At 42.6% G+C, this 27951-nt stretch overlaps 1 protein-coding gene across 3 annotated transcripts in view; it reads right to left on the reverse strand.

Annotated features, from left to right (window-relative positions):
- Positions 1-27951, reverse strand: part of ABHD2 (abhydrolase domain containing 2, acylglycerol lipase) — a 59634-nt gene that overhangs the window by 13660 nt on the left and 18023 nt on the right. For all 3 annotated transcript variants that reach the window (XM_073304157.2, XM_073304158.2, XM_073304159.2), the window contains 4 exons: positions 14077-14252; positions 11523-11690; positions 3867-4050; positions 106-198 (listed from right to left, as the gene is read on the reverse strand). In XM_073304157.2, the coding sequence (XP_073160258.1) occupies positions 106-198; positions 3867-4050; positions 11523-11690; positions 14077-14252 (621 nt within the window). The remainder of the gene's footprint in view (positions 1-105; positions 199-3866; positions 4051-11522; positions 11691-14076; positions 14253-27951) is intronic.

Raw genomic sequence — 27951 nt, forward strand, 5'->3', positions numbered from 1 at the left:
CTTTGGATGATCCCCTATGGAACTGCACATTAATTCAGTGCTGCTATTGCAGCTGAAGCTGGCTGGCCCACGTAAATATTCAGAGCAGACACCCTACTACTGTACCTGTGAGAGAGGATGATTTTCTTCATGTTGTCTGCCATGAGGAAGTTATAAAACCTCCGACACTGATCCCACTGCATGAAGGTTTCCTGTGCCCTAAACACAAGCATAAGTCAACAAATCAAAGCAGGTAGCAACTGTGTACATCTTGGTGGAACAGAGCAATAAACCAGGTCTCCAGGCCACTATAACAAGGTGTTATGTAAATAGGCTTTCCCACCAAAGGCTTAATCTCTGATAGGAATTGGCTTAATCTCCGATGGAAGAATTTGGTAAATGTCAGAAGAGATGTTTACACAGACTCACTAGGCAACAGCTAGTCACCTACTATACCATCACTGAAGCGTCCTGCATCTCAGGGCAGCTTTAGACATTGATGTGAAGAGGTTTAAAGGGACACTCAACTTAAGTCAGACTTTGCATTTAGCCAATCTATCTACCTTGTAACAACCATGACATATGAAGAGTACACAGGAAAGAGATTTAATGTTTCACTATTTTGTTAGGTACTGCATTTCATAGTACTTTATGCACTGTCAAGTTCGGATGTTTCCTCTGTAGGTCAGTTTTGCTTGTTTGTGCAGCTCTTCTGCGCTGCAACAAGGTTGTGAAGTGTTTAAAATAGGAAGTCGACCTCCACAACCCACAAAAATTGGCTGGAGGACACAGGGATAAATGAAGTACCTGAAATGGCTACATTCTGAACTGGTGTAACTGTACTGACTGGTCAGAACTCCATTTCATAGCTTACTAAATTAACATATTGCCAGTCACACAGAATTATTAACATCAGCCAAATTATGTGAGCTCTTCCGGAACCAAATGTTTCCCTTTGCTACGCAAGGGTCATAAGCAGGTTATTTCTATTACTGTGAACCCCATTACAGAGTAATGAAGAAATATACAGTCCCTCTTATTTACTTAGCAATCCAAGAATGGTTGGGGTGAGGTTCAATACGGACTACTTCAGGAGTTTAAACATTAACACCATGGGAATTCACAGAACAGAGGGATTTATCAGGACTTCCTAGGTTCAAGCCAAAGGCTATAAAATCCCTAGCAGAGAGTGAGTTAATGAATAAGCTACATTTGTTCATGGCACAATACACACCAGGGCTTAATGCAAGAATGGGATTTAGCTTCAAGACTTCCTTATCTCCATGTCTAGCCAGGATATATCTGCCATATACTTGTGGAAAGAGAGACAACATTTCATTGGAAAACTCTTTGCAGGCAACTCAATCTTTAATGTCATTTAAATCCAGGTTAATTGTTAGAGCTATCACACTTTTCCATAGTTGCTGCTTTGGACAGCAGGCCTTATGCTATAAAGAGCCTGAGCAGAGAGCAAAATGAAACAATTTCCTGTATTTAATGATCTGTGCAGGTTTCATGGGCATGGGAATGCCACAGCCTACAGCTCACACTGAATGTCACATTCCACATGGTCAAGAAGCAAGGCCACGTTGTCGAGAGCAAACTCAACAGCAGAACCAAGCCTACACAGATATCAGAGATTTCATAATAGAGAAGCATGTCATCTTTTAGCCTTAGGGGTTGAATTCCCCCATGTAAGTTAACTGATGAAAACAAGGCCTTTATCTACTTTCCTCTCTGCAGCCTCTTCTCACCGTTGAAACCCTGGAGAGCCTGCCCTGCAGCACCCAACATCTGAATGGCTTTCCCAACAGAGTCCAAATCTCCTTTACCTTGTCTTACCTCGGTCTCTCTCTACTATCAACCAACTGCCTTAGAATTTGTCTTAGAGGCAGTACAACAAAAGAAAGGGATCTCCATCTAGACTGACCAGCCATCTATACCATCAGTACTCAGGGCTTACATACAGACTTGATGTAAGAGGCCAATCAGGTCAGGTCTGGGGGAGAGTAATGCTTAGCAGTTAAGACTGGAGGCGTTTTGCACCCTCCCATACCCACATACTGTTCACTAGTGACTGAAATGGTCTATGGACATGTGTCCCAATACAAACATACACCCTACCTTCCTTCTAAGGGAGTTTTCTTAATAGCCCTCTTTCAACCAGCTATGTGGCTAATGAACATTTAAAAACAGCAAGGGAGGTTAGGTAGGGAGACTTATTTGAAAAGCCCTCTTGCCAAAAGAACAGTAACGCACAGAAGTTCTATAAATGTAGATTTGCTAAAACAAGCTCGGCCAGCAGAGGGAGTCATGAGCTCAACAAGCAGCTAGTTTTCTGCATTGCAAGGAGCACTCGAGGAAACAGATGGTACTTCACAATGAAACAACTCAGAGTCCAATATCATGCTAACAGGTCCTGTCGTAGACTGCCGATCTGCCAGAGCTTCAGGGGAATATTACTAACACCAGCACACAGGGAACAGAGCTACTCTGAGCAGGCGTTTTGGCTTCAAGTATGGAAATTTAGCATGCATTTTAATAGACAAAAAAAGGAAGGACTAGAGCGCAAAACAGCACTTGCAAGCCCTTTATACAGCCAGCCTCCACAGCTATGCTGCTGCCATCACAGTAAACCAAGAGCACTGATCTTCTGGTCTCGAACCCACACAACACTCCAGACATCTCCCTAGCACACTGAAATCCTTTCTGACTAGGAAGCGGGTAAACATTTATTGGAGGCCCCACACTTTCTTAGGACTCACACCAGGTATGACCTGAAGTCTGAGACTCACACCAGGTATGACCAATACGAATTGGTCATTTGTTTAAAATTGCTGTATTCCAGCTTTGGGCAATGTTTTAATACTGTTAAAAAGCTTCTGCAGCCCAAGGTTAAAAACAGGGGTTTAACTGCATGAGCACTCTTCCCTAAACTTGGTTGAATACTGAGGTAACTATTTCCTAACCAAAACCAGCATTATTATGCATGCAGTCAGAGTAGTGAACCCAAAGTATCGAGGTTTCTTGGCTGGGCTGAAGTTCTCTTTGCTATGCTGATCCTTTAGTGTAGGGAACAGTCATTTTTGCACCAGCAAGATCACTGTTGCTCATCCTCCTCCCGCCGAGATGGAGACAGAGTCAGTAATTATTCGTCTTACTGTGTGACAAGAGAAATCTTACCAGCTTCCAGAGAACACTGCATTACTAGAGGAGCTCTGTACTAGAAGGCCATGGTAACTGGCACAGAGGGCAAGAGTCAGTTCTGGCAGTCTTTGTGGGGCCAGGAATCACTAAGCAAATGTGAGTTTAGTGTTCTCTCCAGTGGAGCGGCTCTGACCAGCAAAATTGACTCTTGCCCAGTGCTTGGTTCCCAATTATGAGACAAACACTGAATGGTCACGGAGATGCCATTTTAGCCCATAACTTTGTGCCGTCGTTCACCGTCACCCACTCTCAATCTAAACTTGGGCTTGTAGTACATTACTATTAACACCAGGTGGAGCTCTTAAAGCTTCCATTTGGAAGACCACATCTTGTTTTGCCAGTCTGACTAAATCACAGATTAAAGCCAGAAGGGACCATTATGAATCCCAAGATACTTGCTGCTCCTATTGGTCAGGCTAGTCAGAAATGTTGTTGCTTGTGAACCTGGAGTCTCCTCAATAAACAACCATACAGCCCAAGCCATGTGGCTGATGGGTCACTCCAGGAGAGACTGGAAGGCGGAGAGGTCAAGTCTCTCTCCACAGAAGGAGAAGGCAGCATTTAGTGAGTCCAGAGTATATCACCCATAGAGGTCAGGGTGATGCACGCTGGCAGGGCAGGGAGCAGCTTGTGTCCCAGCTGCCAGCACTGTACTTCCACAGGAAGCCGTGTGGACTTACCTTAGCGCGCTGTATCCTTGGCAAACACTGACGCAGCACAGTACTCTCTCCTGGTTGGCCTGGGTCTCTCCTAGGTACTTGCACACAATGTTGCCACCCAGGCTGAAGCCCACCACAACCAGCTGGGTCAGAGGGAAGGTCTTCTTGATGTAGTTAACCATGGCTCCAAATTCCCAGGTGCAACCTGTGAGGAAGGCCGAGTTCAAAGTAATGTTTTAAACGGAGTGCTAGACCCCTCTCCAGCTTTCACACAGCTACAGCAAGTACACTAGACGCTTGTGTGCCTTCCAACACTGGTTTCAGAAGAGAAACTCTCCAGAGGGTAGAGGAATCCTGGTTACCTCAAGCTCAGTTATGCTGCTGGTCAGAGACTTCACTACTTCTTTAGAAGTAATGGGCACGACTGTACCAGAGAGCAGCTGGGTGGAGCATCCTTGCAACACACATGCTGGGGAACATACAATACTTTAGCACGCTATCGTATGAGGGTGCAACTGTCCACCTAGATTCATGCCAAAGTGCAGGGCATGGAGGCCAACATGTCACTGTAGAAGTTTTCCCATAGACAGAAACAGCCCTAGATGCTACCCATAATGCAGGGGAACAGACTAACCCCACTAGGAAACCTTTCAGCACAAAGGATCCCAAGGTCAGTTTCAGCTAGTACTGTGTTTGGAGTAGGGCATCTTGCTATACCCAGCATTTCAGAAATAGCAAGACTGAATTCATTTTGTACTTGATTAGATCTGAATGAAGGAAAGGATCATCTCCTTTCCTTCCACTGAAGATAGAGACATCACTTAGAAGATGGAAGTTACAAGCTTGTCACATAACTAAAAATCTTATGGGACTATGACCAATAACTCTGGAGTTGTACCTAACGGAGCAGATAGATTGAGTTGCTTGTTCAATATCCCAACAAGACGGGACACAAAATGATGCTTTGATAAGAGGTGTCCTACGTCTATCCCCCCAAAAGATTTAATTTTCCTGAACTCAAGTGTATTTATCTAGAAGATGGAGCTCTCTTCGGACTCAAGCCTTAAGGTTTAGAACATACACTCGAACACTTGCTACAGAAAGTTCTCAGACTCATGGGCTTTAAGGTAAAAAGGGACCATCATGATCATCTAGGCTTACCTCCTGCACATTGCAGGCCACAGAGCCTGACCCACCCACTCCTCTACTAAGCCCATAATATCTGGCTGAATGACTGAAGTCTTCAAATCTTAATTTAGAGATTTGAAGTTACAGAGATCCATTTACAGTAGAACCTCGGAGTTACGAACACCTCGGGAATGGAGGTTGTTCGTAACTCTGAACAAAATGTTATGGTTGTTCTTTCAAAAGTTTACAACTGAACATTGACTAAATACAGCTTTGAAACTTTACTATGCAGAAGAAAAATGTTGCTTTCCCCCTTTTTTTAGTAGTTTACATTTAAACACAATACTGTACTGTATTTGCCTTTTTTTTTTTTTGGTCTCTGCCGCTGCCTGATTGCGTACTGCCAGTTCCCAATGAGGCGTGTGGTTGACAGGTCAGTTCGTAATTCTGGTGTTCATAACTCTGAGGTTCTACTGTATTCTAGTTCAAACCAGCAACTGACCAAAACAGAAAAAACAACCTCAGGGTCTCTGCCAATCTGATCCTGGAGGCAAATTCCTTCCCAACTCAAATATGGTGACCAGTTAGACCCTGAGCACATAGGCAAGACCCACCAGATACACACCTGGGAAAGAATTCTCTGTAGTAACTCAGGCGTCCTCCCGCTCTAGTGTCCCATCTCTGGCCATGGAGATATTTGCTAATAGTATTTATGGATGGGCCATAAAAGTCTTGTCCTATCCTACAGATCCAGGAATATTACTTCCCCATTTGCTAGTTGAACAGAAGAGCTTCCAGTTTTCAGGAACAGTATCCTTTAATGATTTGTGAAGAATGGTTGCTTTAGCAGTGCCACCAGAGCATACATTCCCCTTTGGATTCAGACAGGAGAGTGCCCGCAGAGAATAGCATTTGTGCTCAAGTTCACATATGTTGCTCTCCGGGAAGAATGACCTGCCTGCTGCAGTCTGGAGTGACTGTGACATCATCCTCAGCAGCTGGAGGAATCTTCAATACCAGATTAAAGAGTCTTTCAAATGCCACATTTTGATCACTAACCATCTGCCCATCCCCCACGGTCATGTCCAAATTCAAACTTCATTTAATTATTTCCAAATGGGGAGGGAGAGGCTGACTTCAACAAAGCTCAGACAACACGTGTTCTAGTCCCGATATATATATTCTACATTTGAGACACAGTCCTTTATTTAAGGTGAAGGCTGATCTCGTGATTAGCACACAGGATTGGGAGTCAGGAGACCTGCGTTTTTGTTTTGGGCTCTGCTACTCACCTGCCGTGACCACAAGTGACGACCAATATAGGCTGGATAGCACACGTGTCTAAAACTCATTAATAATGTGTTATCTGCACCATATATACTAGTATACATTAAGCACAGTAATACAGCAGTTATATAGCCTAAACTGGCCTATACCTTTACTATAATCCTGTTCACTTATGCTACATATCCCATAACACCTTGCATTAGCCAAAGCTTACTTTGGCTAAAGTAGATAAGAAAGCTGTCAGGATTAGGACATAGGAGTATTTTACCATAGTAACAGGTCGGGAGTTATTCTCATAGGTCAGTATTGGAATATCCCAAAGGAAGAAGACAGAATGGAGGTTGTTAGTAACTGAAAAGTTTGTAACTCTGAACAAAACCTTATGGTTGTTCTTTCAAAAGTTTACAACTGAACAGTGACTTAATACAGCTGTGAAACTTTACTATGAAGAGGAAAAATGCTGCTTTCCTTTTATTTTTTTTTAGTAGTTTATACTTAAACACAGAACTGTACTGTATTTGCTTTTTATTTTTTATTTTTTTTGTCTCTGATGTTGCCAGATTGTGTACTTCGAGTTCCAAATGAGGTGTGTGGTTGACTGGTCAGTTCATAACTCTGAGGTTCTACTGTGTATGATTGTTCTACCCTGGTACAAACCTAGAAGATATCTTCATGGACCAGCACCTGACATTCTAGTATCCAAAACAAAGATACAGAAAGGAACAAAACAAGTTAAGGAACTGGGACAAACTGATGGGCTGAATTTTAATGACTTGTAAGGAAATATGTAACTTGTAAAATCATCCTATAAATACTACCAGCTGAAATGTATAACTTTGGGAGCATACCTTCTGCATAAGGCGAATGTGGCCTGAGACAGATTTCCAGAGACCATTTTCCTGTACTATATTATTATTGGCTTATAGCAATGAACTTGCCTGACATTTGTTATTTGGTTTCTTGCGTATATTTCATAACAAACCAAAGTGTTGTCAAACAATTGACTATACTATTTATCAACATTAAGCGAGTCACTTCATCTCTACCTCAGCTGCCCTATTTGTGAAATACAGCCTTTCCTTTCGCCAGCATTTTGAAAGGTGTGGCTGAAGAGTGCTAAGTATTGTTATGGGTGCCCTGTACATGGGGTGATCTCATGACAAGTACCTATGGAATGCAGAATCTGTTACAGCCTGCCTTCCTGATGCCGTTACAACAGTCACTTTTGGGTACCTGCAGTGTTGTAGCTGTGTTGGTCCCAGGGTATTAAAGAGAGAAGGTAGGTGAGGTAATATCTTTCACTGGATCAACTGCTGTTGGTGAGAGAGAGAGAGAGACACAAGCTTTCGAGCTGACATGGAGCTCTTCTTCAGGTCACTTCTGGGTATATTCAGATAGAAGTGAGCTGGGAGACATACAATGTGTTGTGCTGCCCGCCTTTGGTAGAGCGAACAGATACCTAGATCTGTAGCTAGAATGGTAGTGGGAAGCCAGCACTTGGGCACTTTGCTTTGAGACTGGAATCCTTGGATAGAACCTAGAATGGGGTGTTTAGGTAAACTTGTGTTGCTCTATGGATATTCCCATCACGCCCTACTGGGATATAGCCAGTGACCGAGACGATGGAGACCAAACAGCAGAACTCCTCCTCTCCCCATTTTCTGTCTCGTCCTCCTTCACACTTTCCTCTATTTTCCCCCTGTGACAGACACTCTTTAGACTCGTCCTACATGCCCCATTTTTAATAGATTCACTCTGAGGCAGAGCCACAGCCTGTTAGACCTTTTAATTCTTTGCAGTTTCAGGGAAGGGACATAGCTGCATGGATCTCTCTGGCTAACAAGCTCAGCACTCAGCCTAGTATTTATCACGAGCTCCCAATCCCTGCTCTCATGGTAGCACAACTGAGCTAGAGGACAGAGACGCTCTAACAGGAAGAAATAGCAGTCCAGGGCTTACAGTAAAGTGCAGGGGTGAGCTGGCTCCTCTCCCGAATCACTGCCTAAGTGAGGCAACAGGCATTCTGCTAGCTAAAGGGTGGGCATGCAAAGGCCCAGGATCCTTATTACGAATCAGACAGAAGCTGGTAAGAACCAACAGGTCTGCCTCACTTAAAGTGCATTAGAAACAGATTGTTGTGGGCTGCTCAGGATTTAAGAGAGTTTCACCTGCCTTCAGAGGGGTTTCGAGCAGCACCTCCATGTGCCCTTCTGAAACACCATTTGTTAGGGCTGTTTTTTAATCAAACGGCCAGTAATACTTCACAAATCTCAGCAGCTCCTCCTTGTACCTCTTAAAACTAGTGGGACATCTTCCTAGTTCTCCAGAGAAAGAAGGCCACTGCCAAAACCAGAATATATCAGGACATTGCATCCGTGGGCCAGGCAGTTAAAAACTGAAACCCAAACAACAAGAGGAACTGAAATCCAACACTGACTCAAGCCTCAAAATAAATGCCACACATCTGACCCAATGTAAATTCAGGAGCTGCTGTGCTTAACTGAAGAACTCCTCACTGCTCTGGGGGCCACAGCGCTACGGTTCTAACCCAAGGCCTGCCCTGCAACGCAAGTCCAAATAATTTTTATTTAAAATCCATTTATGCCAACTCTAAGGTCTCGTCTAATAATGCACTCTCCAGGGATGTGATTTCTAAAGCACACTAACATGGTACACCATTCATTACACCACATAGACCCTGCTGGTGCACTTTTACATCGTGCTATTCGAAACTTTCAGTCCACACCAGCAGGGTCTACATGAACAAATTAATCCACAACACATTAGTGTGCTTTGTAAATCACATTTCCATAGAGTGATTCACCCCACCTTGTAGATAAGCCCTAATACTGCTCCACTCCAATCAGCATGGTCATTTCTGACACATTATCAGGTTAGTGTTTTGACTAGCTAAGTGTACTGTAGTGCTCAGAATTTGCTAGGATTTTTAAAGAACCTGCTATTTTCAACTTGGCAAGCTTTGGGGCTGTGTCTGGTTTTAGCAGATTTAGAATACTTTGCAGTGTTAACATTCTTAATGAGCAGTTTCTCCTCAGGATGACAAATGCAGGGCTGCACTGGTTTCCTCTAGAAGAAGCTGGCAGTCAAAATAATTTCTGACCATTTGACTTGCGGGTTGCAAGCAACAGCTTCAGAAACTTGAAACTGAAGTAGCAACAGGTCAGGCCTGGTCTATGGGATGAATAATTCAAAAGATCCCTGATTTAAGGTTATCCTTTTCCCAAAGGATATTTTAGCTGTCACTGAATTCCTACAAGGATGCTGGCCTATTTGGCTTGTAGTCAGAGGAAAGTCTGCATTCCTGAGTTTATTAGACTTGCCTGACTCACTGTTTTGCAGGGCACTCTTTAAATGAAGTTATTTTTCTGAACCATCATGAGGAAATACTGGGCATTCCTTGCCCTTTGCACGACTATAAGTAGTAGTAAAGAGCCACGTTTCTAGTGCTGCACTAGAGAATATCCCCTTGGGTCCGAGCTCAAACCCAGTGGGGTCAAGGCAAAGAGTGCCATTATCTTCAGTAAGCTTTGGATAACTCCTGAACTAGACTCCCTTTAAGGCTTCTCAGATTTGACACTAGCTGAAGATAGAACTGCATGTTTAAAGAATATGGCCTTGATTTGTAAGCCCCACTAGGCAGAGTTGTAATGAGCCCATGTATATACACAATATACCAGCTATTTAAATGTTATGTGTTTACTATTTTCATTTCACTACATGTTCCTGCTATTAGCCACCATTCTGACCAATCCAGGCTCAGGAGGTATTCTTAGGCCTGAAATTAGAATTGGCCTGATCACAGCCAAGATTTTCAAGAGTGATTAGTGGCTGGGAGGAGGAAGAAGACAGGACTTGCTCCCTTAAAGGGGCTTTATTTGCAGAGAGCAGGTGCTCAACACTTATTGAAAGAAAGACTTAGGCCATTGGAAGGACTCAAGTTGGGCTGCCAAAATTCAAGACACTCAAAGCCACTAGTCAGTTTTGAAAATCTTGGCCCACATGCAGACTCCTGGTGGGGTGTTTAGACACTGCAATACTCTAGGAAAACCTCAACCTCAATCCATACAGCACTGGTTTGACTGGTTCCTCAGGCGAAAGGTGAGGGAACGGAATTCTCTTAACAGCAGCTCCCAAGTACCTGTTACTCCCCAAAGTTAGTCTCGTTTTTCTACAGCATTTTCCATACTTTATGGCCTTGAAGATCTCGAAAGTTTAAGACTGGTAACGCAGTATTACTAGCTCAGCAGGTAAGCAGCAGCCAGGAAGCTCAAGAATATTGCAGTTTATTTCTAATTTAAACAAAACAAAAACCCACTCACGGACTAGAAGTCTGCATGCTAAATACCAACCTAGAACGAAATCGGATACAGGGATTTTATACAAACTAATAACCCTCCATTCTAGCACTATGTATGGAGCATCTCCATTCACTCCCACCATGCCAAATGCTCGCAATAAAAAGGGTACAAAAGAAAACTGAGGCAAGACAAGGAGCCCATGCCATACGAGCTAGGCCCAGGCAATGAATGTTACTGAATTGCCTGCACGGCATTCCTGGGTAACCAATCTTAGGAGATGCTTCCATTCTTGAGAGATCATGTTACAGATGAGCAACTAAGAATTAAAATAGCTGTACCTGTCTAAGCATGGGTTTGAACTACAATCAGCGATTGTAACCCAGGATAGCTGGCACTTTAGCACTGGAGAGATGCTGATAAGCCCCGTGTTACCTTAGTGTGAGGAAGCTGAAACATTTCTCCACACCCAAAATGCAGGCCCATGAAATTCAAGCCAGCATGGTACTGTCACTTATTCAGCAAGACACAAAATTACCTGAGCTTTCCTTGGCATTCACTTTTCATCCAGGGGCCAGTACCCTATTTCTTCCATCTTTCTTCCCAGGATGGGGATATACCAGGCTACCCAAAGGCATCTGACCTTCCTAGGCAGCTCACCATGTTACATGACATTTTCCAAGACCTCTCAAGGAGAATGCCTTCCTAGGATAACCTGCTGTACCTTGAACATGAGATCCTGCACTCTTCTTCTCCCTTCAGTCACCTGCCTTTTAATATCTTTCCAGACCAGTTTAAGCAATTATGGCAGCCACAACTGCTCCTCAGTGTGTACTCTCTCTCCCCGTCAACTAAGAGAAGCCAAGACTAGTTTGCCTAACTTTGGGGACCCTCAGAAACCAATTAACTTCTAGAAAATGAGTTAGAAAAGCTGAGGAGTACTTACCATATGTGAACATGCGTGGAGAAGTGAGCTCAATATTTGGCAGAGCTCCCAGATGATTCAAGACAGCACATCTATAACCATTTTTCTGGGCGTAATCAACAAAGGTACGGATGTACTGCTTCTCACTGTGATTAGCGATTCCAGGGCAGATGACCATTGTGACATCCTCTGCACATTTAATAAATGGGAGAAAGAAGACAAAGCTCAGGTACAGGCTGAAGTGACATTTACTCAAGCAGTTTTGAGGAGCATTCTATTTCAAGTCAATGGGAACGCTTTGACATAAGGACAGCTAGAACATGACTTTGCTACCAAGCAAAGAAAACTGAAGTTCACCTAGTATGAGGAGGGGTAGCAAAACTAAGTGCAAACAAAATACAAACATGCAACTGTTGTTGAAAAGGGAACTGCACAGAATTTCTTAAGAGACTTCATGAAAGTTTGCATCAGCAGTTCTACAGACAGCTCCTAGAGAAGCAGTTCTCAAACTGTGTGTCAGGACCCCAAAGTGGGCCGTGACCCCACTTTAATAGGGTCGCCAGTGCTACCTTAGACTTGTTGGGGCCCTGGGCTGAAACCAAAGCTCAAGCCCCATCGCCCAGGGCTGAAGCCAAAGCCCAAGGGTTTCTGCCCTGGACAGCGGGGCTCAGGTTACAGGAAGTACTATTTCCTGCATATGTCAACATGGTGAGACATCCTTTGATTAGAGAAGTCTAGACTAGGCTGGCTTCTACAGCAGAAGAATTTATTCTACGATAACAACTGAACAAAACCACCTCATCAACCCCAAGATTAAGTGACAAAAGCAATGTCAAACTGCTGGACTAAAGGTCTCTGCTTACTTTGAGGGAACCTACACTTACTAACTAGCTAAAAACCCTACCGTCAAAAAATTCCCCAAAGTGAACTTGGCCAGTCTGACATAGAACTCATGACCAACTATTGTCACCATTTGGCTTCTTTGTTCCATAGCTGGTCTGCTGAAAGATAATTAGGTTAAGGGCCTGATATGCTCTGACATGGACAAGCACATTGTTACATCTCCAGAAAGTCAGCTACTGCATTTTTGTGCTTTGTGTGTGAGCAAACAGTAATTGAGGTCCCAAGACACTGTCATGCAGCGCTAGTTAACAAGAATGCTTTAGTTCTACATCATGCTCTCTGACAGCCTCTAGTTATTGCAAAGTCTTGTCTCCCATTAATTTCTCTCCAGCTCTACAAATGACCTAGACCAGAATGACAGTGATGGTCACTGTGCAGCATCCCACCACAAAGTGAGGATCCTGTTTGTTTCCAAAGAGAATCCCTTTGAATTGATTAGACAGAATAAACATCCTTTTCTGTGGGCGCAAATAGAGCCACTGGCTGCAAGTGAAGCCAGCTATTAAGAAGTAGAGTTCACATTGTTTCAATGAAATCCAAGTTCAACAGAATCATGCTGGTACCAGTGAGCTGAAAGGTCGAGTTCCTCCTGACAGCATAATGTTTAGTCAAATGAAGATGCTCATGATTTCTGATTCACTAGGGCAGTGGTTGCCTAACCTACAAATATAGTTACCCACTGATCTCTGGAATCACCTTCTTTTGTACCCTACACTTGTTTAAGTTCTCCTCTTTTGGAGATTCAATCTTGGGTCCAGGATGACTTTGGAAAACAGTTTTAAATTAAACTGCTGTATGATCAGATCCTCTCCTTTTAGAGTGTTGTAAATACAGAGATTCCCCTTTGCTCACTCTAGAGATAGCTGGGATCTGTACTGACTTTTTATCTGAACAACGTTATCTGGCTTGTGCAGTCACTAATGATGGTTCTTCAGGCTTGGCCTCTAAATAAGTGCTTCCACTTCATTGTGACTCAACAGTTCCCATAGCAGCAGCTAAAATGTTTTGGCTTGATCTGTGCACTTTAACTGTTTGGGATCTTTAGAAAAGGTTGACCCACAGCCAGGAAAGCCAACCCCCTTGACCCTTTGGGCAACTCCGAGCATATGTCATAGTATGGAGTTATTGCTAACTTATCCCATTTTATTTTCTGAAACTTCTTGTTATAGATACATATATATTAAAAAAGAAAGAGAGAGAGCGCGCGCACGCGCGCGCACCCAAATTTAATTCCCTCCTATCCACACTAGGATGTAAGGCTCTACAATGCAAGCTGTCAGTTTTAGAGTCATTAAATCTTGGGAATATAGAACACATCCTTTACTGCTCTAAGTGCAAGTCTGACAGTAATTTATGCATGGCCACCTCCCAGATTTAAACCACAGGCCATGAAGCACTGTTTTCACAAATATCTGTAACTGACATTTTACGGCCCCTGCTCTGAAGTTCAGTATATAGGTACAGAGCAGTGCGGATTTTGTAAGCAATAGCCAATTTGGGGGGCTATGAGTTCTCATCTCCCCCACCCATTGAGTCAAAGTTAGCCCCCAATCTTTCCAGGTTTTTCCAGGACAGCAATGTAATTTTTCCAAGTGTACTTCAACAAATATTTAGACAAGTCACTAATCAGACAGACTAAAACCCTGCATTCCAAAGTGGTTGTTTGACTAACCTCTAATGCAGTGTTCAGCCAGGGGCTCAAAGAGGTCAAAGGTTGCTGTTGCTCCATCTGACATTGTGAGGTACTTGCGAAGTCCGTAAGGATGTGGTGATCTCACTCTCCCCATCTTCCCATAGAGAGCAGTCTGGATATGTCCACTCTTCCCCCAGATCATGGGTGGAATGTACCTGTGAGGAGAGAAGGTAAATTCAGTTTTGTAGTCTTGAGCTTTTAAGAGTCAATTTACAATCCTCTGACACACCAGAGACATTACCTCCATTACTTCCGCGGTTAGTAAAGCAAGGTTTGAATATATTTGCTACAATGATTGGCAGTGCTGTAATAAGCAGCTTTGTCAGCTCAGAGACAAAAGAAAAGGAAACGTTTTCTATACTGAAGTCTAGTTAGCACGGACAGCAGAAAGGTCAGGATCCAGAAGCTCCAGCACATGAAGGTTTTAGTGAGAGAAGTAGTGTACAAATGCTCTTTCAGAAACCAATCAGACCCTTGTGGTCTACTGGTGCCATAAAAATGGGGAAGGCCACCTCTTTCAGTGTAGATCAGGTTTTAAGTGATACAAGTTGCTTAAACAGACTTTAAATTAGTCAACAGGCATGAAGCCAGTTAGAAATTTGGACCCATACAGACACTTACTGAGCATGAGCGCAAGGCCACATAGCAAGTCAGTGCCAAGTCAGTTTTAGGACTCTGGGGTATGGCTCTCAGTCCCATGCCAGGTCCATTAGTATACCACATGCCTTCCTGGCAGGAAGTGGTGGCTCAGTGCTTGTACAGAACTCTGAAGAGCACAGTGCTAGATTAGTGGCAGGAATGTTACTGGGCCACTCTGCCTCTCCTGTCACTAGATAGGCCTGAAAGGTGTGGGCGGGAACACACACACCCCAAAAAAGAAACGCCCAAAAACCCAGCACAACCCAACTTCATTGCAGGGAGCTAAATAAAACATTTCCTGCCAAAAGAAGGAAGCACATCTGTACTAAGCTTACCAGGAGCGTGCTAGGGCTGGATGCCAGGGCAGATGGCCTTTTATCTCTGATTTACTGTTCCTCGTGAACCCAAGAGGAAAATGTGGAGGTTTGGGGGAGGGGCAGGAAGGGGATGGTTTTATCCCTTTTGCTCACACATTAAAACAGCTGGCAAGAATTCAGAGTTAATGAGAGGCATAAAGCTGCACGGGCATGAAAGGTCAGACACCTCACTACTATGCAAGGGGGACAGAGGCTCAGCACATGTCTCAAAGGGATACAAACACAAATCATCTCTTAACATGAAATGCATGAATATGATTCATTAACTAGAAGGGGAAAAAATAGTCCCAGGGGACACAGGTCAGCACATATCCCAGTTAGGAGCCACATTCCTAAAGCAAGTTTAAAGAACAGCTGACAGTCTCCTGGGAATCCAGCTCTGTGATGTTTTCAGGAACTTTTGACATTTGCTTCCTCTTTTATTGCTCCAGACCATATGAAGCAAAGTTCCTGTTTTCTTGAGCAGAGGGTGGAGGCTTTGCCAAAAGCAACAGAAGAGCTTGGATTCCTCCATTCAACTTTGCTACGTATGCAGTAGGTAATAACTTATTAAAATGAGAATTAAAGCCTTTTATACCAATGCGCTCCTTCACAGCTGTGCCCCATCCTTTCCCCTCCCCTTTCACACCACAGTCCCTTCTGCACTTCAACACTGAGTGCCCCCCCAAAAAACTAAGTTTTTTGTAATTGATAAAATATAAACTGGATACATAAGGAAGACGGAGATGTTCCTATAACCCTGACTGCCTTGCTTGTAGCATCTGTAGATTACCAGATCTAGTCTTCCTATGTCTGTACAGCCCATAGCTCACTAGGGGCACTACTGCAATAAAGTTATTACTACAAGAACATTTTGTGGACTTACTGAACATATAGATTAGACTCTCCCCTAACATGATTCTTTGGTGCCAAGACTTACATTATTGCAGACACAGGGATTTTACATACACGTAAAAATAACTTAATACAACCGTAACTAGAGAATTATTACTAATGATTCAATATTAAAAACAAACAAAAGAATTAGTTACATTCAGTTAAGATTGCCAAGTGCAATGCAACAGACATACTATCAAAAATATAATTCTTACAACTCCAAACATAGAAGGGGGTTGAACTCACAAGCTAAGACTAGACAATTCCAACACTGATCTTCACATTCAGTTTCACGCAGACTATTAAAGGAAGTCAGCTTTATCTCCTATTTAGTTACTACCTTACTAACAAAGAGACAGCACTGAAAGTACAAGTGGTTTCCTTGAGCAGTCTGGCAGTATTTTTATTCTGTTCTGACATATGATTAACTACCAAAAGTCATATCAGGTTCTGTTCTGAAGTATGATTTTTGGCAGATAACCAGATCAGGCTGGCATTCTGAAGACCCTTGTGAACAGCTTGAAAGCATGCATGTGGGAGCGCAGCTTCTAAGCCAATGCTGCTGCCACCTGCAGGGCTTTCCCACAAAGGCAAGAGGAGCTGCTCTGGAGAAGTCATACAGAATAGGAGAATCAGCCAGAAAGGGGGGGGGGGGGAGAGTGAGTGAGTGGCTGGCCACGGGAGAGAAGGGGAAAAGCTGGAAAAGAAGCTTCTCCTCCATCATGTGGGGAGGAGTGAAAACTAGTAAGGAATAGCCCTGGTTCTCTCTGCCCCCAACACCCTCCTCCCACCACCAAAAACCAGTCAAACTGATACCTTTGCTTACACAGACTGGAGCACTTGGACTCTCCTCTATTCACTCTAATACTACGTGAATGGAACTAATTGCTCATGTGTACATGAGCAGCAAGCATCAGGACATGCACAACTAACTCTATCCCTACAAGTATTGATTAGAAATATAACAACTATCTTTAAATAGAAACATATGATTAGTGTTCACACATCTTCCTATTAATAGTACTGGATTGCAGAATAGTCTACAAGTGAGTCAGTTTAAAGGTCTCAAGCTTGAGGAACTCTCTAGAGGGCTCTGAAAAGCCTGATCTCAAATTATTTTTAGTTGAGACTAGGGTCATATTCAAATGCAAGACTAGTAGATTTACTCTAAAAGCTACTGCTCTAATTTTGGGAAGAAAATATATTACTTAGACATACAGATTTAATCCCTGCTTTAAATGCAGATCTCAGCAGAACCTTAGCTCATATGGGCTATAGTCCCTCCATGGTACAGTGCCAGAAACATACAGAACATTTTAGTTTCTCACAAAATATATCCCTCCCATTTGTTGGGAGGGGGAGCAGCTCACATCTGTGCGACTGATAATACAGCTTAGCTCCCAGTAGCTGCAGTATGTAACCACTGCGATCGCACCCATTCACATTGTCCACGGGCAGGAGTATGAAGAGGGGAAAAGAGTATTCGAAGAAAGGGCTGATCAGGTGGAGTTCATATCCCTCTCCACTGGAGAGCAGACCATCAGAGCTGATTTTATTCATTAAAAAATGAGATTACAGCTACTGTGAAAGTTTCTACAGGCCACAGTAATTCTGAAGCCCTATAAATTGTGGGAATATCTCTTCCACTTTACGATGTTGTAGAGAGTCCCCAAACCAACACAATAAAAAGCCTCATCTTCCTTGGGAAATGCCACCTCCTTTACAAATGTGGCAAGAAAGCTCTGCTTGAGCAGTACCTTAAAAGTACCCAAGGAAGAGAGCGACTGCTCCAACTCTCTCAACCATTAACTCTTTGAGACCAGCCTCCTGAGATGATCTGAAGGCACACAATAGTCCTCCTACTCCTTATTGATCTAAACATTTTTCCAAACTATGTGTAAAAGCAGCACCGGAAATTAAATACAGCTATTTTAGTACTGCACATATACATCTACCCCCAAATGCTTTCGAGAGCTACACAGGCAATAGCAAAAAGAAAAGGAGTACTTGTGGCACATTGTAAGGAGAGTGATCACTTTAGATAAGCTATTACCAGCAGGAGAGTAGGGTGGGAGGAGGTATTTTTTTCATGCTTTGTGTGTATATAAAAAGATCTTCTACACTTTCCACACTATGCATCCGATGAAGTGAGCTGTAGCTCACGAAAGCTTATGCGCAAATAAATTGGTTAGTCTCTTAGGTGCCACAAGTACTCCTTTTCTTTTTGCTAATACAGACTAACACGGCTGTTACTCTGAAACAGGAAATAGCAGAGACTTTGAAGGCAGACGACAGACTGAGGGGGACCTGGAGTCTGTTTCTAAATATACATTCAGAAGTCCAGAAGTTAACCGCTTTTTAATCATGCAGGAGGACATAACAATCAATACATGGCCACTTTTCTTCATGCTGCTTTAACATCAGGGTGTGGTAATTTATGCTGCTGACTTTGTGCCAAGAGATAGAGGGCCAATACTGGAACTCTGTTTGTGACTGATGTCAGAGACAAACATGCAAACTCTAACCTAAAGCAGGTTTCAGAGTAACCGCCGTGTTAGTCTGTATTCGCAAAAAGAAAAGGAGTACTTGTGGCACCTTAGAGACTAACCAATTTATTTGAGCATGAGCTTTCGTGAGCTACAGCTCACTTCATCGGCTGTAGCTCATGAAAGCTCATGCTCAAATAAATTGGTTAGTCTCTAAGGTGCCACAAGTACTCCTTTTCTTTTTTTAACCTAAAGCAGGAAACATCGAAGTCTCCTCCAGGGCAGTCCTAGATATAAACAAGGACCTTGCACAGCTGCTCAGTGACAATGGGATGTCACAGTCTCTCTCTCAAGAGCTCAGATCCAGTTTGACATGTTTTGCGGTTCTCCTGTGCTTACTGCCCTCACTTCATCCCCTCAGCACAGTGTTGGAAGATACATTTGAAGAACCCCAAAACAAAAAAGGAAGGCATTATACTGAGACACATTGTTCCTGCAAGTGTTAATTCCAAGAAGGCATAAAAATAGATTCCAACTGAAAAAAACGGTAGTTCTACCAAAAGCAAAACTAAGGACAGAAGCCTCAACTGCTTTGTTTACAAAAGAACTGTTACCTTGTACCACGCAAATGATCCCTTAGGGTATTTTTGAGATTCTATCATCCAATTAGGAAGCTTTTAAGAGAAGCTATAAGACTACTAATTGCATATATTTTTTTATCAGTCAGACATCTCTATACTAGGAGAGGTGCACTGGCTCTGGGTGACTGCCAGCAGCAGTGTACAGTATGCCAGCTACCCCAAGATTCTTCAGCAACTATGCACGTAAGAGCAGATTGAGACTTAAGTCTAGGACCATAGGTGGGGACAGAATCTGGGTAATGGGAACATGCTGGCCAAGAAAGATGGAACTAAACAAAAATGTGTTTGAGTTTTATTGTACAGTCCCATTTTATAATGCCAGATTACTTGCTAAAACAAGAATGTGAAACTGCATTACTGAGATGGTAGTACACAAGCTGTATGCAATTCCATGGGCAGGGTATAGGCAGAGAGACGGATGAAAACCCTAAAAGTTATATTATGCAAGGCTCAACCCATCGCTGGAGATATGGCTGATGAGACATGAGGACCAGTTCTTCCGGCACTGAAAAAGCTGACTATTTTCTCAAAATCATGATATTCTGCTTCTGTAAAAAGATCTCAAATTCTGGTATCTATATTCCACATTAGGAGGTACTTTATTTGGTATTTTTACTCATTTTCTGAGGTTGTAGTACTTATTTTGAGTTAGATATTTAAGCACTGAAGAACAGGGGCCTGGATGAAAGAGTCCAAAACCTTGGACTGGCAACAATTAGCAGCTATAGCCCAAGCCACTGGGATTTCACAGGATAAGGCCCCATACTATTATCAAAAGGGACAGGGACATTTGGGAGAGAAGTTGTTACACTTCTATTCCAAGCAGGGGCAGAAAGTTGCTGCTGCCAGGAAAAGGAACTGGGTTCTCAATGGAACTACTTCCCACATCTTCATCAGCATTTTGTTCCCTTACAAATCTTGGCTTTCCACACTCCCACACCCAATAATACTGTTGAAAACCAGGCTCATTAGTCTAGCAGAGGCATGTGTTCAAAGACCTACATACTCCCATTTTCTCACAGCCCCACCCCAATGTTTACTTGGTTGTAACTGCTGATTGTAGAGGCCCAAGATTTTCTGGGATAACATTTTATCCAAATAAGTTTTAATAGAAAGAGCAAAAATATAGCCATATGCTTGCTGGGCCTAACACTACTTACATTAAAGATTATTTTCAAGAGTTTAGGTACCAAGGACATAGCCTTAGAGTTGAGAAGTAAGTGGTTTGTTTAACTTTAATATGGTTCATATGTTACCTGTGAGAACTGGCATGTGCTTGTGGAACTAAACAAAGATATTGAGTTCCTGAAGAGACTAATGCACATCCTACTTCATGAGCATCTGACCCCTGGCTTTTTCTATGGCACTAAGAACAGTTCCCTAATAGAGCAATTCCAAGTCATCCTGCATTCTTGTCTGCAAGAGGAAATCCTTCTGCTTTATTCCTACCTGCCTCCCCATCAAAACTTGGGACGAATAAGGTCAGCATTAAGCAGCAAGCCACTCTACAATGGGATTACGTGTGTATGGGGTTGGGGGGGGGGGGGGAGAGAAATCAAACAGCTAAGGCCTCTGGAGTAGTTTGTTGTTGTTTGGAAGAAAAAAAATGTTCCCTTGGCAACTATAGTTGCAGCGTCCAGTTGCTGACAGTCTGTTCAGTGCTGCCTTCTTAATTAGAAATCTAAGACAGCAGCAAGCTCCATTTTCACTTTTCCCCTTATTTACACGCAGCCCAGTTTACAGTTACTATCACATATCCAGTCATTCGGATGTAACAGCTTTGGTGACCCTGTTGTGCCACAGCACATATCCTGCCTGGAGGGGGTGCGCCAGGACACCACTCTAGGTGCCCATCAGTGTCTGTAGAGCTTAAGATTTCAAATTTTATTTTAGGTTCACAGTCCATTCCTTCTCCCCACCTATGCTTTGCTTCCAGCCTCTGATCCTGTCACCCTAGATCATTGCTGTCAATTTGGAACTATTCCTCTGAGGATTGATACTGCTGCCTTCAGATTAGAAATTATTATGTAAACACGGATCGTAAGAGGGGTGACTCCAGAATGGCACTTTGTTTCACAGCTCCAGTTGAGTTTTACACTTCAACCTGCACAGCCACAAACCCTGAGGTAGTTTACACCGGTACACACTGAATGTGCATGTTTAGCAATTTTATGCTTCAACAGAAAGGATTAAGTAAAAGGATGCAGCACAGGGATCCCAGAGATTGTGCATGTATGTTCATAGGCTGCCAACGTGCGCCCTACGTCTCCACTTGAAATTCATGCCCACTTCATTCAGAACAACATTTGAGGTTCTGCAAAATCCTATTCTTGCACCACAGAGTCCAGGAAGCAGAACTTGCTCTCTGCACAGTGATTTATTCTTTCTATTTCACTCAAGCTCTCAGAGGCGAGCAAGCAGAGAGCCTTTTTAGGCATGTTACCTTAATGTAGCATGCAAAATGCTCAGCTTTTCAGAAGACCCATTAAGTGGCTGAGCAGAGTTGAATTTAGAAATATAACGCTGCGTTGCTTAGGGCAAGGACATCTTAGCATTAGTCATGTGTTTACACTTCTGTTGTTAGAAGTTATAAGCAGTCACTAGCCTTGAATGACCAGGCTACCCAGAATAGTACTTTGATGCCAAGATTAGGTTCCTTCTGCTGGAAATGCAGAGAGCTAGCCTAGGAACACATGAGGACCTATATGCAGTTTAAGTAACTTGCTTTGGACTCCTTTACAGTCCAACAGCCACTATATCAAGCTAACATTACGAGAATAGGTAAAAACGCAATCGTACCCAGCCTTCATTTTAATCATCTCCTACCAAAGCCTCAGCACTTTACTCAAAGGATTTTCCCACTTACTCAGATAGCCTTGTCAAAAGAGACTGGGGGGGGTGGCGGGAAGGTCTTAAGATTCTGTAAATATCCAAGCCCCAGCAGGACCAAGGAGATTCTGATCAAAATGAGCAGCTTGGTAGAAGTTTATTTTAAAAAATGCATGGAATTTAATCGACTTAAACCAGATTTAATGTCTCAGCTGTAACTAGACTAAATAAATTAAAGCAGCTAAAAAAACAGTTTCACACACCAGAAGCCAACAAGGAGAGAGATTTACAAACACAAAAAAGTCTATCTTCTGAGATAGCAAATTGGCAAGCTTGTAACCAAATATAAATAAAAATGCCTATGGGGGGAAAAAAGACACTTCTAGAGGTATTTCACAACACCTGGGTTCCTTGATTAAGGGTAGCTGCAAACTTATGCTAGTTCCATCACAATCCTCTTCCCATTATTCACCTCTAACCTGCTGTAACTAAAACTGCTCTTGCAGCTTGGTCACTCCAAAGAGGTCAGAGCAGTTGCCAGCCATCTGCAACAAATTCAATAAAGCTAGTAAATGATGGGCAAGTTCTGTGCTCAAAAACAAGCTAACACCCTGGCACAAGCAGGAGTGAAAGATCTTCTCAGATACTAGGAGTCCAGGCTGCTGAGCAACTGTTTACTGGTTTTCAAAACATCCTGAGGGACATTAGTGTTTCAAAACATCCTGAGGGACATTAGTGCTGAATTTGTAGTTACTGGTGCATTTTTACTCCACTGTCAGGGGACTATGTGCACAAAGTCCCCCTCACAAAAATCAAAGCCAGAGAAGCTGGTGGCCAAGAAAAGAGGAAATGCCTAAGGAGGCTAGTACCATCTTGGAGAAAGTGAAGAGACCCTAAAGGTTTAGCTTCTTTCATATCAAGAGGAAGGCGAATTCTATAATCTGGGTATAGAAACAAAGATCTAACATTAGGTAACATCTCTCAAAATCCAGAAGTTGGATACTTCAGTGGAAGAGGAGAAAAATCCTCTTACATTGAAACAAGGGCAAAAAAACCCTGGATTTAATTTCAAAAGATTATAAATTTACCCATAAAAACAGGGACAGCGATACTTCGTATTCTTCATCCCCAGATCTCAAAGTGCTTTACAAAAAAAGGCATGTAAAAGAGCTACGAACTACTGTAAGTTATGTTGCCTCATGTCACAGGCTGGAATAACTGGAAAATCAATCCAGAGCCTCCAACCAGTATGCAGTAAGGTTACAACATGGTGCAAGAGACAAACTATTTTTTTGTCCTAGTCAGAGAAATTGTGGGGTAAATTATTTATATACATTATAGATTAACCTAACTAGTGAGTGGAATGTAGCTAAAGACAGGAATGCATTGAGGGAAAGCAACTTGTTTTTCCTCTTTCTTGGTGTGATCAACTAGGAGTCAAATCTTTAAATGAACCCTAGCAAAGCTGGAGCATCTTTATGCAGGGGTGTTGGTTGGGTTTTTTTTTTTTAAAATCTTCTAAGCTACCAGCTATGAAGATAAGAAATATCTTTACATTGATAAATAGGGTAGGAATTTCTTCCTTTTGGAAATCCCTTCTAACTCTTTAGTAGTATATTATTACAATAACCACAAATTCTTACCTATTGAAGTTTTCAAGTTAAGCCAATTATGGACTTACACTATAGACCAAAGAGACAGGGTCTTAATTTGAACGGCAAGCTCTGTGGAGTTGGAGCTGTTTTACCGACTTGGTACAGAGCAGAGTACAACACATTCTGACTGAGGCCTTGAGTGCTACTGCAACACAAACATGCCAACCGCAGCCACCAAATTCGGTCTGCTCTGTGGAACAAATATTTACAAATGGTAACATATCAGAGCTATAAGAATCCAGTCAAAAGTTCACTTGGCTCTCCATTTTTTAGATAGGCCTTCATTAAAACAGCTGAAGGCTTATTGTGAAGAATTATGCTGTCTGCTTCTCTTAATGGGTTTTAAAAAAAAAAAATCCTTGGGAACCAATCACGACAGTACTGTGGTGAAAGTCTATGTAGGACTGCCAAGGACAGTCCTGTGGGTACACATCTTTATTTATAGAATTGGTGTGACCTTCAGCTTTTACTGTTAGTAACACAGGACAAATGATAAAGAAGTGTCCATGCTATGCACTGTGGTTTATCACCACTGCTGCAGGAGGATACGTTGACAGTGACAGCTAGCCAAGAATTATGTTCCTAAAGTGCCAGCATCCCCACCCTCTGCAAGAGACAGAAATAGCCTACCCGATTTCAGCTTTATTCTGTACAACACTGTAAGAAATAGTAAGTCATCACAGGAAATATTTGCAAACTCAACCCAGCTGGACAGAAACACCTTTAATAGTACAGCATGAGTATCCAGGGAAAAGACAGCCAGAGTTTTGTTTAATATGGAGGATCAGGTAGTTGTTGAAGGACAGTATTCTGTACAGCAAACAGCTACAACAGAAAGCTGCTCCCACAAAACCTCAACATGCAACCAAAACTGAAGGGCACGTGCCCAGGCAGATGCTTTTAAAGCCCATTAGAACTGAGCAGCACATGAAGGAAATAGGTCCTGCATGGCGTGATGCAGAGAAACATGGGCTAGAGATCAGACCTACATAGTTTTGTTAGATTCCTTGCCTTCCCTCTAGATCAGGCAAAATGGGTACACTTGCAGAGAGGCTTGTTCGACACGACACATTAGAATTCATTCAGGAGTCCATACTAGTGGGCTCATCATGGTAAGTCCTACCTGGTAGGAGACCCAGTTTTAATACTGTAGCTCCCTCCAACACAGCTAACATGATATGTGGTCTTCCAGTGGGAACAAGAACTAAGATTTCCCAAACAGTACTACAGAGTCCAAGGAGATGACAAAGGCGCCTTTTAGCTTCTCCATAATGCAGCCCCAGTATAAACCAAAGGAAAAGAAATACCCTGAAAGCAGCTTCTCATTCTCCAGCCTAAACAAGCTTCTGCAGGGTAGGGTAGCACGTCTCTCCGCTGTATCAAGGAGTGTTGGCAATCTTGTGTACTGATCAAGAATACTGTAGCATTTCAATAGGCTGTTTACAGTTTTATTTCTCCTTTTGTAAGGAAGGATAGAGACACTAGAACTAAAGAAGTCTATGCTGGCACCCACACAGTTTCTGAAACCTCCGAGCCAACACTCAAACTTTCACTTATGACTACTGGAGTAAGACCGGAGCAGCCAAATTTGAATCCAAGTCCAAAAGGTACTAAGTGTTGAACTAATGAGTTCAGGGTGGTTTACCACAGGCCCTTGTTCTGGCTCATCTGAAATGACCTCCTGTTATGATCAAGTCTGCTACAGATTACTAATACCCTGACCAATGACAGACATCCAAGGCAGCACATTATAACTTCTTCCAGTAGATGCCCTATAAATATCCTTTATGAAACTTTATACCACCCACAGACACTAATGTAGTTCAATAACTGAACACTACAAATCAAAGCTGACAAGAAAGCAAGTCTGGGATTGATGGTTACATACTATAATAACTGACTTATACGCCCGGTCACTGATAGATACATGGTTTTAAACCGATAACTAGCCTGAACTGGATGAGTGCATGCACATCCTGTTATATAAACACCATTAGGATTTGTGAGCCTATTTTCAGCACCATACCCTTTGTGTTTGTATAATGGAAACTCAACCCCATATCTCAGTGACTGAGGCAGTAAACAGTCCCTCTGGGAGAGCAAGAGGAAAATATTTGTTAGAAACGGACATGATTTGGTATTAATAGAACCAATACCAACAAATCAGTTTCCAGATTAAGTTTTGGTGGCTTCTTTCTGGTGATACAAACTAACACGGCGACCACTCTGAAACCTGTGGACCGAAGATTACAGTTTTCAGAGTATGCTACTTTTCAGGTGTTCTGCAATCTACTTTTCTAAAGCAGCTCAAACAAAGCACACAAAACTATTTTATTTTTATTTGGAAGTGTCAGTGTTCAGATTCTAATGCATTTAAAAGTGGACATTCAGCAACAGAAAGGCTTATATCTATAGAGATACTTTGTACTTTGTGTGCTGTACATTTCATCTGAGGAGCATAGTGCTTTACAAACACTAACCCTTACATTACTTGGAGGTGTTACTATATGCATTTACAGATGGGTAAGGAAGCAACAGAGTTAAGTGCTCTGCTCCAGGTTACAGCAAGTCTGCTACAGGGTCAAGACTAGAACCCAGCAGTCCTGTCTGCCAACTCCTATGCTGTAGCTAAGAGGCTACACTTCCCATTCTTTCAGGGTGGGGTTGGAGAGAGAAGTGGTCCAAGTTTAGGATTTTGGGGCTTTCTCCCACGAAGACTGATCTTGGAAACTTTATAGTCATTACCACTTTGAGAATTCTTTCCCAGGTGTCTGGCTGGTGGGTCTTGCCCAAATGCTCAGGGTCTAACTGACTGCCATATTTGGGATCAGGAAGGAATTTTCCCTTGGGTCAAATTGACAGAGACCCAGGGCAGAGAAGAGTTTGCCTTCCTCTATAGCATGGCACACAGGTCACTTGCAGATTTAAACTTGTGTAAATGGTGGATTCTCTGTAACTTGAAGTCTTTAAATCATGATTTGAGGACTTCAGTAACTCAGCCAGAAGTTATGTGTCTATTACAGGAGTGCGTATGTGAGGTTCTGTAACCACCAATGTGCAGGTCAGACTAGATGATCACGATGGTTCCTTCTGACCTTAAAGTCTATAAGCTTGCTTCCTATTCACTACCTAGGTAGAGGAGATGCTTAAAGATTATTCAATCTCCCCGGAATGATTCAAAAAGTCCTGTCTTAAACCAAAAGGCTTCAGAGCCCTTAAATATTTAGCAACAGATTTCCTGCATCAGCTCAGCTGGCCTGTTACATATCTGGAGTCTTAGCTATCGGATACAACAGCCAAAATGAAAGCTATTTGGGGAGCGTCATACTTATATTAGCCTTCCTGTGAAAAAAGCCACTGCAGACAGTAAAAATCTAGTCTGTGGAAGCTGTCTACAGAGACAGGAAGCACTTGCATTGCAAAAGGGGTTTCCTCAGCTATGCTGCATCCTCAGTTTTTTGTTTTTTAAGTACAGTTTTATATAAACACAGTGTATTTCATAAGCTATATCCCCAAAAGCTTTAGCACTGGAGGCAAGGGAGAAGTGTTCCTAGCCAAACTGATGAAGTGGAGTATCACGGTAGACCTCTGGAGAACACAAGCTGCTGAATGAAAGTATGGTACCAAGCATATGGAAGATTGGAAAGTCAGTGCTAGATGACCATAGGGAGAGGGGAGTGGAGAGAAAAGGCCTGTGTTCTAAATCTCTCACAAATCCACAGTGGATTATTTATTAGCATCCCGCTTTACCATCAGATTAGTTCACATGTCTCTGAGGCTGCCAAATTATAACTTCTCTTTTAATTAATTTGTCAACTGTTTGTGTTAGGTAAAACACTACGTGTTTGCTATCTTTTCTTTGACCACTGTTGGAGAATGGAGGGAGGAGAAGAGCATAAGACAACTTGATATTTGCTCCTTTCAGGAGGAGGAAGCAGCCAAAAGGACAAAGTATGACAGTGCAAAATAGTATTCTGGTGCCAGGCAGCATGACTAGGATATAAAATTACTACATAGGCAAAGAATAAAAAAACCTAGGCTGTATTCCTGGGTGTGCTTTCAGCATGTATTAAGAGGCTTTTTACAGAGTCATTTGCCTAAACCTGGCAAAATGAAACATGTTTGCAGTTTTAAATCCTTGATGAGAGGTCTTGGGAGGGAGGAGGGGAGGTCTGGGAAGGAAATAAATCTCCTGTGGTTATCAATCTCACCTCCAAGAAACCAGAGAATGGATATACTGGCACAGCAAGAAAACCCACACTACCAAAAAAAACATAGCCCAGAAAAGGCACAACGAACACAAGATGTTGTTTAGGTGAGAGTGAGCCAACAGAACAAGTTATAGTTATAA

Source organism: Lepidochelys kempii, chromosome 10, assembly GCF_965140285.1.
Source record: "Lepidochelys kempii isolate rLepKem1 chromosome 10, rLepKem1.hap1, whole genome shotgun sequence".
In the NCBI taxonomy this organism is placed as follows: Eukaryota; Metazoa; Chordata; order Testudines; family Cheloniidae; genus Lepidochelys; species Lepidochelys kempii.